At 30.8% G+C, this 13,569-nt stretch overlaps 2 protein-coding genes across 3 annotated transcripts in view; one reads left to right on the top strand and one right to left on the bottom strand.

The window, feature by feature from the left end:
• The window catches only part of LOC100163582 (pancreatic triacylglycerol lipase), a 17,043-nt gene extending 8,529 nt beyond the window's left edge, over window positions 1–8,514 (top strand). For both annotated transcript variants that reach the window (XM_003243850.3, XM_001950532.5), the window contains 3 exons: window positions 1,345–1,563; window positions 7,811–7,988; window positions 8,061–8,514. In XM_003243850.3, the coding sequence (XP_003243898.1) occupies window positions 1,345–1,563; window positions 7,811–7,988; window positions 8,061–8,133 (470 nt within the window). In that variant the 3' untranslated portion in view covers window positions 8,134–8,514. The remainder of the gene's footprint in view (window positions 1–1,344; window positions 1,564–7,810; window positions 7,989–8,060) is intronic.
• Window positions 1–13,569, bottom strand: part of LOC100571134 — a 60,769-nt gene that overhangs the window by 40,926 nt on the left and 6,274 nt on the right. The window lies entirely within an intron of this gene.

Here is a 13,569-nt window from a genome sequence, read left to right as displayed (position 1 = left end):
AAACAGATAAATATGTGGATGTCTAAAGTGTATTTTCTTTTTTAATATTATGTTTTGGATTGAACCATTTGTTAATTAAATTAACATTAATTAATGATTGTTAAATCATAAGAAAAAACCCCCAATATATACTTACTGTGGTTTTCAAGTCATTGGTCATATTCTCACTGAATGCGGAATATACCACAACATCAGAACAAGTTCAAATCTGCCTGAATCATTAGCTGAAATACTTCACAATCTTCTTCAGTTAATATCCAACATCATCAAAATCATCACAGCCACCAAACTTCAAACCAAGATTAAAAAACCACTTAAAATAATTAGAATAAGAGACAAAACATGTAATTAAATCATTCAGATCTATAAATCCAATGGGCATTGGCCATGTTTCCAAGGGTCTTTATAAAAAAAAAACCTGACTTGTGTCATGTAAATGACACATTCATTCTTAAAATAATATTAACAACATAAAAATAAATAGGTATACAAAGATTTTATTAAAAAGTTAACTGTCTAGTATACATACTACTTTTGTTGATACTTTTGCAATTTACATAATATATTATACATTTTACCATTGTCTGTATAAAGTTCTTTTAATATACGTAATTTATTATGATATTATTGGTATATTGCTTTGGGTGTTTGTATAAAAATACTTTACTTGTAACAGTTAGTCATCGCTCAAAAGAACATATTAATATAAAAATAAAAAAGGTGGGTAAGTGGATGTCGCTCTGATATACGGTAGGTTACAAGTGGGTCACTGTATAATGGATAGTATTAAATTTGAATTCAATGATATAATATCATAATTGTATAAGAAAAACGATTTTGAGCGGAGACGGTATATCGGTCTAGGTATTAAGGGGTCCCACACGACTGGTGTACTTGGTCAATGTGGCACTTGGCAAATATTGGGCTGGTCGTAGGTTATATCTCCCACACAACTGGTGATCTTAACCAATGTTCAATACTAGTAGTACTTGCCAAATATTGGGCTGGTCGTTGGTCATATATCCCACAAAGCTTGTATTGTATATACCGAATAATTTTTTCCATTCATTTTAAATCAGTTCAAAATGGACAGTGCCGATGAAAAAGGTTATAGTTTCTGCAGCATATGTTGCTATGAGTTGTGCATATTTAAAAATATTTAAAAAAAAAAAATTAAAAAACACACATCATTGTAAAATCAATACATTCATCGTTCCACTCAGAATCTAAAAACTAACTAGTTAAGTTAATGCCCACCTTTGTATTTTATATACCATACCATTCAGAGTCAAAGGCAACGCATTTTATAACACCCCGCGTGGGGTTTTCATCCATTCTTTGCAGGACTCGACCCCGCTTTTCCGCTGTACATGTGGACGGGCAAGATGGGACACCTGACTCCTTCTGACGCAGAGTTCGTGGATGTGATACACACCGACGGAGGTGTATTCGGATTTCCGGTGGCCCTAGGTCACGCTGACTTTTTCCCGAACGGAGGTTTTCCACTGCAGCCCGGGTGCACCCTCCGGGAGCTGTCGAAGACCAACCTCATCACCAGAATCAGTGAGTATATAAGTACCAGGACGTAACCATATCCATATTATATTATTTTCGTTTACAAACTTATATTTTTTTTACCGATTCGGATTATATGATACATGAGATTGGATCAAAAAACTAATCTCACTGGTTTACTCTATACCATTCGCAAATATATTTCTAACGCCTCGGTTAAAATAAGGACATTACGTAAAAAGAAAAACAGTTTTATAAATTAATTTCACACATATCAAGGTATGAAATATATCCCACCACCTGAAATCTGGATATCCAAATCCTGATTCCTGGCACTGTAGTGTATAATGAATTAGGTACATATCGTAGAAACCTCTGGGGAATATACCGCGAAATATATAATGTATAATAATATGTATAGCAACTCTGATGTTGCGCGGTCGAAACCACAGTAATAATGTAATAAATTTCGAGCTTGCGTATATTAATATATTATATGTTGACGCCCTAAAAGCTTGCAATGTAATAAGCATACGCAGTCGATGCACTAAAAAATGCTAAAATATGTATAGTGCGTATGGTGTATACACATTTGCAGTATACGCTGAAATATGATAAAATAATATTATGCTAAAAATATTTGGATGCCTGCGTAAAATAGTCTACATATTTAATTAAACGATGACCGGCATAAGCTATATAGCTTTTTGCTATTATAATATATATATATATATATATGTACACCGAGGGGGTGGTTGAGCGGACGGGTGGGGATGATTGAAAAAAAAGACAGCACATGACGTAAAGATAATAATAATTTATATAAAAATTCAATTTCCGTAATTGACCTACTTCAATCGACGTGAAATGTATGTTTAATGCTTTCATTAGGACGATAGTATTAAAATATTGTTGAGTAATTTCCGAAAACACGAGAAAAAAGTTAAAACGTTTTTTCTGATAAAAAAATTAAAACTTTTAAACTATAAAAAAAAGAGTTCGATCGTTCACTGTAAAAAAAATATTACCTGCGTAATTGATTTATGCATATCAGACATCATAATATCAATAATATATAAAATATGTTGTAAATGCTCAAAGGTGGAAATCCATTCGAGGTTATGTCCAATATTTTAAACAAATCTAAAAAGATTCCGAGAACATCAACAATGTTTTGGATTATCTTTATAATATTTAAGGACCTTCCTAATTAATAATATATGGTTAAACTGGACGCGTCCACATGCCCACATGATTGGTTATAACCATAAGCTAGCTGACCTCTAGCTATAATATTTCATGTTTAAAAACATAAAATGTATGGTATTTCACTATAATAGTGATAGTTAGACCTAAAAAACCAAGGACTTCTAAATTGGAACTTGGGTGTGCTAAAGACCCTTTTTCACCCCCCTAGTTTCGCCAATGGTTATAACATGTGAGATTGTGAACATCACGCGAACATGACTTTGCACAAGTCTCGAAATTGTTCGCGCTATTTCTGTAACAATATTATCATAAAATGTATACTGAATACTAATATCATAGTAATAAATAATAATAATAATAATACTTGTCTGTATCAGAGACCATATTAATATCTGTATAAAAGATATGTTGTATACTCAAAGGCGAAAATCCGTTCAAATTCGGGCCAACATTTTAAACAAATCTAAACAAATCCCAAGAATTTCGACATAGTTTTGAATAATTGTCCTTACAGAATCCGAGGACCTTCCTAATTAACAATATAATATGGTTCAACTGTTGTAGCCTACAGTATATATAGGTACGCTGTATAATATACTATTAGGCTATCGCACATCTGCTCGTATAACATATTATGAGATAGGTATTGCAAACAGCACGTGAGCACATGACTTTGCACAAGTCTCGAAATTGTTCGCGTTATTTCTGCAACAATATCATATTATACTGTGGAATATATAATAATATACTCATAGCAATACGTCCCTAATAATAATAATAATAAAAATAATACCTACGCGTGGGAGATTGTCCGCGGTATGACTTATAACCGACACAGACAGTATACGCCAACGCGGTATTGTTACTATTTTATCATTATTACAATAATAATTGTACGTCTTGTACACGGCGATGTTGTATTATTCCGTCGAAATGCGATCGTGGCTTGTTAAAAATACAATTTTATATCACTATAATATAATGTAATGCCGGTTCCATTGCCACGCAGCGCCGTGTCAATATCATTAAATATCATATGACTATGACGCGTCTGATAGTCGCGTGGTCACACAAACTCGAGAAAAATACAATACAATAAAATAAAAATATACAGGGCGATCCAACAAGCGTGCTCACCCCGTTTTCCCTTTACGGCCAGTTATTTAAAATCGGTTTTTTGAAATTTTTTTAAAACATCAAGACCATCGTATTTTCAAATTCTTGAGATTTATTTACCACTTGATGGATCGTCCGGAGGAGAGCAAATTTTTTTCTTTTTCAAATAATCAAACTAGAAATTATTTATCAGATATTTTTTCTGAAAATGTTGACGTAACAAATTCAAAATTTGAACGAGCAGTTTTTGATTTATTTAACTTTGTCTACCTACTAAGGATCCACGGTAATGCAGAGTTTGGAGGATATGGGAGCTATGGCGATTAAAAAAATCGTAGTAGTCAATATGGATCTATCGACAGTTATATAATTTGTAAAAATGGTCTAAGTACAATAAATACCACATCCCATATGCATCTATTTTATATTTTTGTTAAACCATTTTTTAGGAAAACTACTATTATAAAGTAAGAAATAAACATTTAACAACTAAAAAGCTACTGGTTCAAATTACGGATAAGGTACACCATAACATTAAAAAAAAAATCATTCTCTTTATAATTCACGATAAAAAAATAGGGTTCTCATTAAAAAGAAAAATCCAACGTTTGTATCGTCACAGGATACACGGAGGATACTCCTTAGTAACACAACAAATCTCAAGAATTCGAAAATATGGTCTATGAGTGCATTTAAAAATTCCAATAATCAGAATTTTGAAAAATGTATTATTTAAGTAAAAAAAGGGTGTGAGCGTGCTTGGTGAATCACTCTGTATAAGATCCCCCAAAAAACCACACATACGGCATACTGTGCTCGCTGTTAGATTACAATGACGTTAAAGTATCCAACGAATACGATTGGGTCCGATTCTTAAACAGCGGGACTATGTTATTCCTATTATTATTATTATTAATTGTACGTTCTAGCGTACGCCACCGACGACATAGTAATAATAATATTATCAAAACTTTTGAGTTTTCTCGTAATTTATTAAAAACGTTTCCTGCACCATTTTAATTTTTAAAACGCACCTTAATGTAACACGCGTTCGTATTAAAATTATTTGAATGCGAATTTATTCTCACAGAGCTCAATTAATTTTGAAACGGTTTTCCATTTGTTTAAGATTTCGTATAAATCACAACAGTAATGTATTCATTTATTCGTGGTATTTTGTCTTTAAATATTTATATTGCCACATTATTTGTTAGGTTTTTTTTATCAAGTCAACATTTTTTTTTTTTTTTTAAAGAACGAAATAAAAGCAAACTTTAGTCAGCAGATGAATTTAATAAATTAGAAGTCTGACATAAAATAAATTAACGAAAAAACTCCGAAGCAGTCGAGGCAACATGGGGAATTAATCGATTGAAAACTGGAGTATAACATTCTTCAAGACAACTATTAAAAAAAAAAACTAAATTTATTTGGAATAAAGTTTTATTTTGTTGTTTTATGATTAAACTATTTAAGTGTATCTATAACTATATTTTTACTCAATTATAATGGGCTAAATATTTAGTATCTAAACTATACAAACTATTCCATAAAAACTACAAAATCATCTGATTTCTAATCTATCCTCTCTTGGTCTAATAATTAACTTCCCTCATCTAAAAAAGAAAACATTCGAGAGACGTTTTAAGTTATAACTTATCAATTAATGATTATCATCAATTATAATTATAAAAAATATATTATACAATTATAATTTAAAACTATCCGATATGTTAATATTATAAAAATAAAACAATCACAAAAGTCGATAAGTATTAATTATTTTTAATGTCTGATTATTCCAAAGCAATAAATATATGTTCGATTTTTATAATTTAATATTTGGTTTAGAAATAAAAAAACAAACTAGTTTCGAAATGTCAATAATATATTCCACCCATTTCACGCACGAGTTCTTTAATGTTTCAATATTTTGAACTATGTAAACTGTAAAGTATATTATGTAAGGGCTCCACAAGAATACAAGGATCACATACTTGAGAAATTAAAAAAAAGAAAGGCATTCCACCTAACAGTATACTTACAGTTCATCATTAAAAATTTTAAAAAAATTCGACGAAAAGAAATTGTTCTAGTTGCCAGATTGAATAATATAATATTATTAAATATATTAGGTAAATTGTAAAATAATATGTTTCCTTGTTGATATAATTTTCATTTAAGCATTTTAATGAGCATAAAATATTCTTGCATAACTTATCAACTATAGCTGCAATGACTATTATTTTATATAAATTACAAATTTATCGAACATTATTTAATATTTTTATTTACGATGAGACAGATAAAAAATATTATATAAATAATACAAAAAAAAAATGTGTATATAGATTCATCTATAAATGGAGTTGGATAACAATATCGTCATACATAATCAGTTACGACCTGCGTGCTCGTTTTTATTATTTAATTTTATGAAAAATGTATACCTTAATTTGCCAAATATTATTATAAGTTAAACAGTGTAACACCATAATATAAAACTTTTTTCTTTTTTCGTGGCCAAAACGTATACCGCTTAAGTAGGTTATATGGAGTTAGGACTAAAGTAAAATTGCAAGTATATTATGTTTGTTATTGGAAACTTAAGAAAAATTGCAAAAAGTTTTCGAACATAAGGTTTTATAAGCGAACGTCAGAAGAAATAATAGGGTTTTGTTGCTATGGGCACCTGTAGTTGTTGAATTTGACAATAGAAACCGCGTAGGCATTACTTATCTCGACTCCATTATATTGTATAGAGTGTGAGAACATTAAAATGTATTACTAAAGAAACTTCAGTGAGTTATAAATATTCAAAGAACATAACTCATTGTTATTTAGTGCGTTTATTGAAACATCGACACCTCGATAAAATCAATTTCGACTGTAAATGTTTTTGTCAACCGAGCAATGAACATAGGAAATAATTATTTTCCGTCTACATTATAATATTATTACCCATTGAAGTACAACACAGGAATCATTATTTCATAACAATAAAAAAAACCTTTTTACTCGTTGGGAAATGAGAACCTTCTCAGTACGACGTGCTCGTTAATTCATTACATATATAATATTACATGTTATAGATTTTATTTAAATATTTTGAACTGTCATAATTGAAGTGAAATATTATAATGTCTTCCAGCATTATATTATTTTTGTTACTCAAGAGAACTAAATGTTGTAAGAGCACATAAAATATAAATTCTAGATAAACGACGTTGTTAAGTGACAATTTAATAATAATCTTATTATAGGATTTTCGTTAATTTAAACGTAATAATTAAAACTTAGGAGTTTGTGATGATGGTCAAAACGGTTTTACTCGTTGCTTGCCAGCAACATTGAATGCATAAGTAAAACTACCCTCAATGGCTGCTACCAAATTAATAATATTGTTAGTTGAGGGTGGAATAATAAGTTTTCAAATCTAGTTGGTCAAACACATCCTACAGTAGAAAACCAATAAGACTTATCGTAAACGAGATTAACGCAGATCGTGAACATTTAACGGTTGATTACACATATCAGCGAACTGAAAACAAATAAGTTTATTATTTAGAGAAAAATTTGAGACTTTAAACATTCGTATTAATAAACGACCCAAATCAATGAAAATAAATGTAATTGAATCGCTATTTGTATTTAAAAAAATTAATAAAGGTCGAAAACCGCATTGTCGTTAAAGACTTATTGTCTTAATAAAAAAAAATATTAAAATATTAATATACATTCAATTTTATCAATTAATGTCAACAGTGAGATTAATTTCATTATTAATTGTTTGAAAGCATATTAAGTAAAAATTTCATTGGATTTTTTTGTGAACAATATTGTTTTCTTTGAAAGTCAGTAAAACGAAATAATATAATATTGTGATCACTGAAAAATTTACCGGAGGACCATGATGTATATTATAATTATCACCGGATAACTACTTAAAATGTGGAATGCAATTTTTTAGTGGCTTGCAGTCACGACAGGGCGTGGGAGTATTTTGCCGAATCCGTCATCAACCCAATTGGATTCCCTTCGTTGCGATGCCTAAACTACGAATCGTTTACCAACGGCACGTGCTTCAGAGACTTCGCGTACTCCAAGGAACAAAAAGTCCAGTACATGGGATTAGCAGTCAACAAACAGTATGTTATCACTGTATAAAAGATAAATTAAAAATTAAAAAATCATAATAATATTTTGTTTTTCATTTCCAGGATCAAAGGTCAATTCTACTTGGCTACCAAGCCGGCGGCACCGTTCGCGTACAATAAAATATACAAACCCTAACACCGCGTGTTTGTACTCGGAACTGTTTTTTTTAGTTTAAGGAAAGAAAAAGAAAATTAAACTTGTTTCCTACTTTGCATAAAAATATGTTCTTAGAATCAATTTGATTAAATTATGCGCTACATCAATATATTATACTATAGCTAATACAAATAGTGCAGTAAACAGTTAACTTGGCAGTACCTGTATATGCATAGTATTGCATACTAAGTATAAGACAGTAGAAACTTATAGAAAGTTTTAAAACATCGTCCTACGTGTGCGCGTGCTGTTGTATAAAATGTATTTTAAATTTTGTCTAGACACACGGGATTTCTATTATCGATACGAACGCCGATGTACTCTCAAAGTTTTATCAAATATATACGGGCATTCATTCGACTTCTTACAATTTTTTAATAAATAAGGTGTATTATCTGTACATTTCGTATGACGGTTATTTTTTAGGTTCGTCGGAGAGATATTCGTTTTTTTGATTTCAGAACGTTATCTATTTAGAACTTACCGCGACAATCAAAATTAAATATAACGAATGCCGTCTTTCATTCACAGGTAAACATTATGTAGTAAGTCGAAACAAAGTATATGTAATCACACATAATCGCTTCTATACTAAGTGAACTATTAATAGCATTAAGTACGTGTTTTATTAAGAAGATGTCGGCACTATTAATAGTATTACGTCATACGTGTTTTATTAAGTAGATGTCAGCTCACTGTTTGTTTTCTCTCTGATCCACGCGCAACATGGAAAATTTGTTTTCCGCAATCTTGTGACCTAACTTCAATTTTTAAACATTAATACTACATGTTCTTACGTTGGCTTTTTTACATTATTTAAATTTTAAAACATGATAATATGAGCATTTTTTTTTTAAACCGTAACATAATATTCTTATATATTCATAGCCTCCGTTTAAAATTTAAATATCGTAAAAAGTACTACATCCAAAAATTCAGAACGCAGATAATAATGTCATTAACTTTACATTCGATGAAAGGTTAATTTGCTATGGCACTAAAGCTAAGAACACAAATTTTCCATGTCACGCGTTGCCGGCGAGAGGAAGAAGACAAATTGTGACATCACGCACGTCTTTTTAAATAAAAATTACATTTCCCGAAACAAAGGTGCATATAGATATTATTATATTATATTATGTATACCTCTGATCGTTCGTATACAATATCGGTAGGTATATTAATCGTATATACTAAGAGGATGTCAGCGCACTATTTGTTTTCTCTCTCTGGCCCGCGCGCTACATAGACAAAACGCATTAACGCAGAATCGATTTTTCTATGTTTTCAAGTAATCTTAGAGTAAAATAGCCAATTTACAAAAAAGAAAGAGAATAATATTTTTGAGGGAATGACGTATCGATTTTATATTTTATTGTTAATTGACTCTGTATTCGACTTTTAAAATAAACAAAAAAATGTTATATATTTAAATTATGTCTAAATTGTTTTGAGACAATATTTAGACAAATCGATATGTCATTCCCTCAAAAATATTATTTTCTATCTTTTAGGTGATTTTACTCTAAGATCACTTAAAAACGTAGAAAAAACGATTTTGTGGAAATGCGTTTTGTCTATGTCGCGCGTGGGCCAGAGAGAGAAAACATAATATAGTGCGCTGACATCCTCTTAACGCGGTTTTATAGCATATTATTATATTTTAGAACATATTATTATATTATCTATGTATAGTATTCGACGTCCCGATACGACACGGGACCGAGACTTGTACATCTCACGTAGACGCCTTTTCACCCGGAATTCCGCGGAAACAGTTGTAAGGAATGCGTATATTACACACCCGCTCGTATCGAGTCGTATCGGAAGACAGTCACGCCGTTTGAACAATCCTTTTCGCGTATTTCTGTCGGCACGCGTATTCGTGCGGTACAGTTGTACTCGACGAATAAATCCGATAAAGACCGCCCGAGGAATGCGCGCGTGTCTGTTTTCGAAGGGTCGTCGTCCGCACTTTGTCGAAGCAATACGCTACCCCACACACGCAACTTTTATATACGTCTCGCCGCTTTCGGAAAAACGACGGTTTTTGACAGGGTTTCTGTATAATACATAATATATATATATATACAATATATTATTATAGCGATTCAGTTCGGCGACGCGTGCATACCCTATAATATATATACATATTATATAGCTAATATCGGAGAGAAAAACGACCGTTTTCCGACGTCATCATACGAAGTAGGTATATAGACGTGAGTGCCATCAGGTGTTTTCGGTTCGTCGGCGAAAGAGACCGCGCGCGATACCAGCTGGTATAAAACGGTACTATACCGAAGTTACGTGTCTTTGGGGGTCCTATCCCCGCCACCCCATCGCCGGTTAAATTATTTCACGGCTCACAGGCTAACGCTTAGGTTTTACGCGACCGATGATCCCACGTTCTCGCCCTGCACCGTCGTCGGCGTATCCCGTTTTATTTATTTACCATATACCTAGGTATATATATATAATTTTTTTTTTACCTACGAATAAATTCCTATCGTTCGTAAAAGGTTAGGTTATGGCATCCCCACTCTCACCCCCACCACGATACGTACGAATTAGTTTATGTGCAGCTACATGTCGTGCCAGGAGAATAACTAGGAACAGAAAAAACATATTGTGTTTAAATAAGACACTGCAGTAAGAGATGCGAAGGTCGTCAGTCTTTCGGCTCCTTATAGTCGGCTTATCGTGGGATTTGTCGAGTAGATACTTTCGTCTATATCTACTTTGGGGTACATTACAATATAATGTCCATTCCAGTGTTTTTGTACAATTGGAAGTTTATTCATCGACTCGTATTGGCGCATCGAACGCTGCAGTTTTATTATACGTCATCTGGAACTGTCAATACGGGACGGGGTGTTTTTGATATTATGATGTGTTATTGATGTCTCGACTGATTTAACCCCTGATATCTCCTGGAATGGCCGAGGAAACAGGATTTCCAACAGGGTTGAGAGCAGAAAGAAAACTTCACGACTCATAGCCCGTAGAGCTCGACAACGGATTTTGGTGGCAACGTAAGACTATGAAACCACAACAACAGATAATCCTACAATCCTGCCGCTCGAGGTCTTGGAATTCACCTCGAAGCGACCGACAAATTATTTTTCGAAATATTTTTAACCACATTCACCACATCATACTATTAGCGAGCCCAGGGGCGTCGCAATAAGGATTTAGACCCGACACTAGGGTAGGTACAAACGCCCTCCGGTGCTGGTCGCTATCACCAGTTGTAGATACCTACGTTATAAATTATGTATGACAGTTATGGATCTCAGACCTCAGTTGAAGAGAGTAAGAGATTATTTATACACTTTTTTTTTTTATTAAATGTGTGAGTCAATTTTCAAATAATTGTAGTATTAAAGTCCAATTTACATGTATTAAACGGATTTTCAATTATTACAATATCCTGAAATTCTAACACACATATCCTAACCTTAAAAATAGGAAAAATAAATTTTTCACGAAATATTTATAATTGTTTAACAAACAGTATTTGGATTTCAACACTTTTAATTTTATAAGAGAATTTTTAAATTATTTAAGTCCTTTAATTCAATAATATACCTACATGGCTATACCTTACAATGTAATGTGATAACAGTATATTAAATAGGATGGAAACATAAAAGAAATAGTTATTATTGATAAGCCAGTACATATATTTTTGTCCAACTAATAAATTAAAATATGTTTTTATATCAGAAAATTATAAAATTTAATAACCTAGAAAAATAGTTTTAAACTAATTTTATGTATCTCAAATAAAATTATAAAATAATAACGGTTATTTAAGTAATAATTGCGTATCATCATAATTAATATATATTTATATACATATATTATGTGTATATAATATCTTATACATTTAAAGAACAATCTAAAATTACTATTAATTTGTTGTAATTATACATTTAATTGAATGGTAACAATAATTATACCTATATAAAAGTCATGCATACAACGAGTTAACGTGCAATGCATTCCAAAACAACTTAACCGATTTAGAGAAAAATATTACGATCAATGATTTTGTGATTTGGTCCAACTTAAAATATAGGTTAGTTTTTATCTACATAAGTACCTAGCCGTTAATTTTTTTTACATTCAAAGAAATTTTTTATATTAACGATTGACATTGTTCGAATGGTTGCTATTGGTTACAGCTTACAGCATTATTATAATTAATTGCTATTGATTACAGTTTATAATATTATTAAAATGAATTGTTTTAAAATAGTTAATGCAATAATATTATTGACATGAAAGATTTTAAAATTAATTCGAAAGGTTTAAATAGTTGGCATTTTTAACGGGCAACGAAGTTCACTGAGTCAGCTAGTTTGCTATACTTACTATATAGTTTTAATTGTTTATTTAAATTAGTACGTTTGAATATAATATTATCCAATAATAAATATTATTATTCATAATTTTTATAGAAATATTTATTAGATAATAATATATAGGATATTATAATTGTCACAATTATTATTATAATTAAAAATTTCTCATACGCAGAAAATCAAAATTAAAAAACACAGAGGCCACTGTTCTGAGTATTAAAAATCTCGCATACTTGTATTGTAAGTATTTTATTAATACATAAGTCTTAATTATTTATTATCAGGTACATAATATTATCATTATAAATGATTTAAAGTGTAGTTGAATAAAAAAATACGATAAATTTCATGCGTCTACATTATGTATTTTATTTAATCTTCAAGAATTTTTCAGCTGAAACATTTTTAACCTTAAAGTTTCTTTAACCACTCTCTTGACATTGTCAAACATTTTGAAACTGTCAAACCAAATTTGGTGGCTTTCTTTCTATGTTCTATCCGTATTTTGACATAGAGTATATAGGTATTGTTTTTAATTTTTTTTTTTATAATAAATTATGCATATTTCTTTCACCATCTTAAAAACGGTTTTTTCCTGACTGCATGGAGGCATGGATTTTCATAGGGAAATTTACACAAACATTGATCTAAACTTTATTACTTTATTAGTTATATATTAAGTTTATTAGTTTAAACCTTATTAGTATAAATATTTATATGGGAAAAAATTTAAAATTAAGAATAAAGTGTATATTGTGATTGTATTTGTATTGTAAAAAAATTGTTGCCTCCCCTCAGATCTATGTTCTGGATCCGTGCCTGTTGCATGGTTTCCAATAATATTATGAACACGAGATTCAAAATAAATTTCGGTCGTTGGATTTTTTATTATTGCACTGTAAATACAATTTACTGCATTTTTTTCGGATAAATTTTCATTATTTCATTTAGTTATAAACGATTTTTAATTTAAATAGGTACATTGGCTGTTTATCAGTCATAAATCGATATTTATACTTACCTAAAGGGATTCGATACCTTGATT

This window comes from Acyrthosiphon pisum, chromosome A2 (genome assembly GCF_005508785.2).
Source record: "Acyrthosiphon pisum isolate AL4f chromosome A2, pea_aphid_22Mar2018_4r6ur, whole genome shotgun sequence".
NCBI lineage: Eukaryota > Metazoa > Arthropoda > Insecta > Hemiptera > Aphididae > Acyrthosiphon > Acyrthosiphon pisum.
Note: the sequence above shows the minus strand (reverse complement) of the source record. Positions and strands in the feature narration are given on the sequence as shown.